Source organism: Acomys russatus, chromosome 3 (assembly GCF_903995435.1).
Source record: "Acomys russatus chromosome 3, mAcoRus1.1, whole genome shotgun sequence".
In the NCBI taxonomy this organism is placed as follows: domain Eukaryota; kingdom Metazoa; phylum Chordata; class Mammalia; order Rodentia; family Muridae; genus Acomys; species Acomys russatus.
Window position 1 is genome coordinate 11,917,011 of NC_067139.1, and position 3,646 is coordinate 11,920,656.

Sequence of the window (3,646 nt, forward strand, 5' to 3'; positions counted from 1 at the left end):
TCATTTTAGATGATATGCCTCCACCAAAAAAAAAAAAATTATCAAAAGCTTATTCATGTCCCTGGCAAACACAGCAACCCATATTCAAACCTCCTGTAGTCTTAGACACCTTGAAAAGTAGTGAAGGTGTAATTGTCCTCATCACTTCACCAAGTCATTTATTCACAAAACAATTGTCACATCCCCAGATGGCTTTAAACACCTATAAGCAGTTTGTTAATCTATTTTTCTCTCACAAATTTCTAAATGTTCACTTCAAAACAAGATAGTAAAAGCTCTCACGTGAATGGGAAGTTTTATATAATAGCAAAGGAGAAAATGGAACAAAGCACCTATGGTTTAGAATGAGATAAAACCCATGTCTGAATCTTGGTTTATTACTTAGTACTTGTCTGCCACTGGGAAAATTACTTAATGTCTCCGAATCTCAACTCCCTTAGGTTTAAAACAGAAATAATAGTGCTGTCTAATTGGATGGCTGCATTATAAAGACATTGTGCATAAAAAGGAGAGGTTCCCTTTAGAAATTAGCTACTGTCTTGATTACTTATTACTAGAATAGCTACTTATTAACGTCTGAATTCATAGTGTTTTGGAAGCACAATTCAGAAGAAAATGCTTAAGTTTTAGAAATTTGTATATGAGTCATTAGAGTTCAATGGAAAGCAGGAAACTTTTGAACCACAATTCTTCAAGGAAAAACACTAAACAACAGCTACCTTAGCTTATTACTATAAAGTTAAATAAGGCCATACTTCAGAGTACAATTCAGCAAACAGTAATGTTCACTTATTAATGCAAAAGCAGTAATTGAAAAACAATGACCTGACTTACACTGGGGCAATGAAACAGAAGTAATATTTACTAGTATGGGATACAGGATAAGTTGCTAGTGATACATTAAGGATTGCTCTTTGAGATGGCCTCCAGTATTTATTGATCTCTCAATCCTTCATAAAAAACCTGCCCTCCCCAACATATGACTAAAATTATTTAAATTTCTCCCATATTTGCACAAAACCACCAAAAAAGAACCAAAGGATTGAAGGTGCTACATATTTTTACAATAGAACTATGAAGCTATTATACTTTTATGACAAAGGTGTTGAATAGTGTTAATTGAAAGGTAAATAAAAGATTCAAGAGACCCTTTCCCTCATGCTTTACAAAACAAAAAACAAAACAAACAAAAAACTTATACAGCATTTAGATGAGAAATGTGCCAGTTTGTCCTCATGCAAATTTTTTCATCTTTATCCACTCATTGCAATGAGTGCTAATGACTATTTTAGCAGTGTGAAAAGTGGTGACATCAAGAAATAAGGGCTTCTCCAAGAACATTCTTCTCTGTAGGTCTTTGCTTTTAGCATATAAAAAGAACGTCACATTTAAATTTTAATTCTTTGGACATCAAAGGAAGGCTGAAGAAGATTTGTTTTAAAGTAATCAACGGTTTTATTTCCTAGAACTGAAATAGTCTACAGTTTTCAGATCTAAACCTACAAAGGTATAATTATAATATTTTTATCAGAGCCCAAAAGAAAAGGACAGGGCAAAAGGGTTCAGGTACAAAGGTACATAAAGGCAGAAGACGTTGGGAAGGGACACTCAACTTCTCAGTACATTCTGCAGCAGGTGACAACACGGAGGGGCCCAGGTGCTGACATATGGATGGAAATAGCACCCTAAGAAAAGCAAAGCCTTAATAAAATAGAGTTCATCAAATCTCAAAAAAAAAAAAAAAAAAAAAAAAAAAAAAATTTAAAAAATGGGATATGAGCTTGGCCACGCAAAACCTAGGAGCAGGCTCTAAATAAAATTCCTCTTAAAATAAAGATGGTTCCTTACTTCTTATGTCCAAGTGACATAGATATAACTTGAAGGCCTGCGGGCTCCAGGATGGATTGAAAGGGCAGCAGAGGTCTCCCCGGGGCACCCGTCAGTGGCCTAAGAGATGTAGAGGGGTAAAGTCTCACCACTTCTACTGAGAAGAGCAGGCAAAGTCTTCGGATCTCATGACTTCGAGCCCCAAATGTTTTAATGAAAAACAAAGCAAAAGGACCTACGGAAGCCGTGGGTGGGTGACACGGAACTCGGGATGGGGATGGGGGTTGGGGGGCGGAGACATCACCACCATAGTTTACAGACTGACTGCCTCTCCCAGAGCGTTGAAAGTTGCCCGTGATCTTTATCTTCTACCCACTGCACTCCTGGTACACAGGCAGAGGTCCAGAATGCCCCTAAGAGGTTAGCGAGGGAAGTGGGCCACGACTGAAGCCACAAAGTTGATGTCAAGTGGCCTGCCCCATGCCAGGAATGTGGTCTTGGAGAAGGTGAGTGAAGGAAAGAGAAGAGGGGCTTGGGTGAGGACTGGGCCCTAGTAGGTTTCGCCAGCCACAGCCAGGTGGCACTAGAAACGGGTAGAGGGCTCTTCTACAGACACCGTTGACTACAGGCCTTCGAGCTCTCTACGAATCAGGGCCTGGACCGCTTCTTCCGTGGCCTCTTCCTCCAGAGGAGGCTGCTGCTGCTCCTGGACTTGGTCAGGCTCCTCCATGATGGGGCAGGCCTCAGCCTCGCGCTCTCCGCCGGTCGGCTCCATCTCCAGCGCGCCGGGCGCCTCCTCCCTGGGCCGTTTGGGGGCGTCATCGTGCGGCTCTTCCTCCGCGCTCCTCTTCAGATGCCCTGGCTCCTCGGCCTCCTCCGCCGGCAGCTCTCGGAGGTGCTCAGCCGGCTTGTCTCCTGGCTCGGCCTCGGTGAGGCCCGGCTCCTCCGCGGCGTCCAGCAGGCCGTAGGCAGCCGGCTGCGGCTGGGGCTCCTGCTCACACTCGGTCTCAGGTCCTGGCTCTGCTTCCATCTCAGGCCTGGACTCCGGCTCCAGCTCTAGCTCCTGCCCGGGCGCCTGCTCCGGCTCCTGCCCCGGCTCCGGCTCCTGCCCCGGCTCCGGCTCCTGCCCCGGCTCCGGCTCCTGCCCCGGCTCCAGCTCCTGGGCACAGCGCTGCTCTTCTTCTGAGCACAGGCAAGGGGCAGCCTCGACCATCGGGTCGTGCTCGATCTCCCACAGCCCCTCGCTGAAGCCGCGCCTCTTGTTGGGCTTGCTGAACCTCCCCTTGGACTCTTCATAAGGGAACAGGTGCTTGGGGCCCAGCAGGGCCGTCTCGTGGGTCCCGAAGAAAAACACCTGGTAGCGGTTGGGTTCGGTGACATTCTCGATCCTCGCTGGCCAGTGGGCATAGCCCTTTAACTTGGCAAACACCAGGTCCCCGGTCTTGTACTTAGGGCAGCTGAAGCAAGACATGGCGTGTGTGCTCTGGGCCCAACCTTGGCAACCGGAAGCTAACCACTGCGTCTGCGCAGGCCACTGTGGCCAAGGGCGTGTGCACAGTACGGCCATCTCGAGGACGCTGGCAACGCTTCCTTCTTCAGAATGTTGCACTGCAAAGACGGCATTATCTCTGAGAGCCAATAGCTGATGGAGCCTACCTCAGATGCCATGGTTACCTGAATGTTTCAGCAAATGGCGAGAGAAGCCCTTACGGCCGTTGTGATGACAGGACTCCAGTGTCTCCATCTTGAAGAAACCTGTGCCATAAATATGACCTTTTTGTTGTATGCTGGAAAAGCCTAGAAAACCTGTGATTGAGGT

The 3,646-nt window shown here is 46.6% G+C and overlaps 1 protein-coding gene across 1 annotated transcript; it reads right to left on the bottom strand.

The window, feature by feature from the left end:
- Positions 1-2,159: 2,159 nt before the first annotated feature.
- On the bottom strand, positions 2,160-3,298 carry Hdgfl1 (HDGF like 1). The gene has a single exon (XM_051143251.1). The coding sequence runs from the start codon at positions 3,296-3,298 to the stop codon at positions 2,450-2,452; it is 849 nt and encodes a 282-aa protein (XP_050999208.1). The 3' UTR covers positions 2,160-2,449.
- Positions 3,299-3,646: the final 348 nt, after the last annotated feature.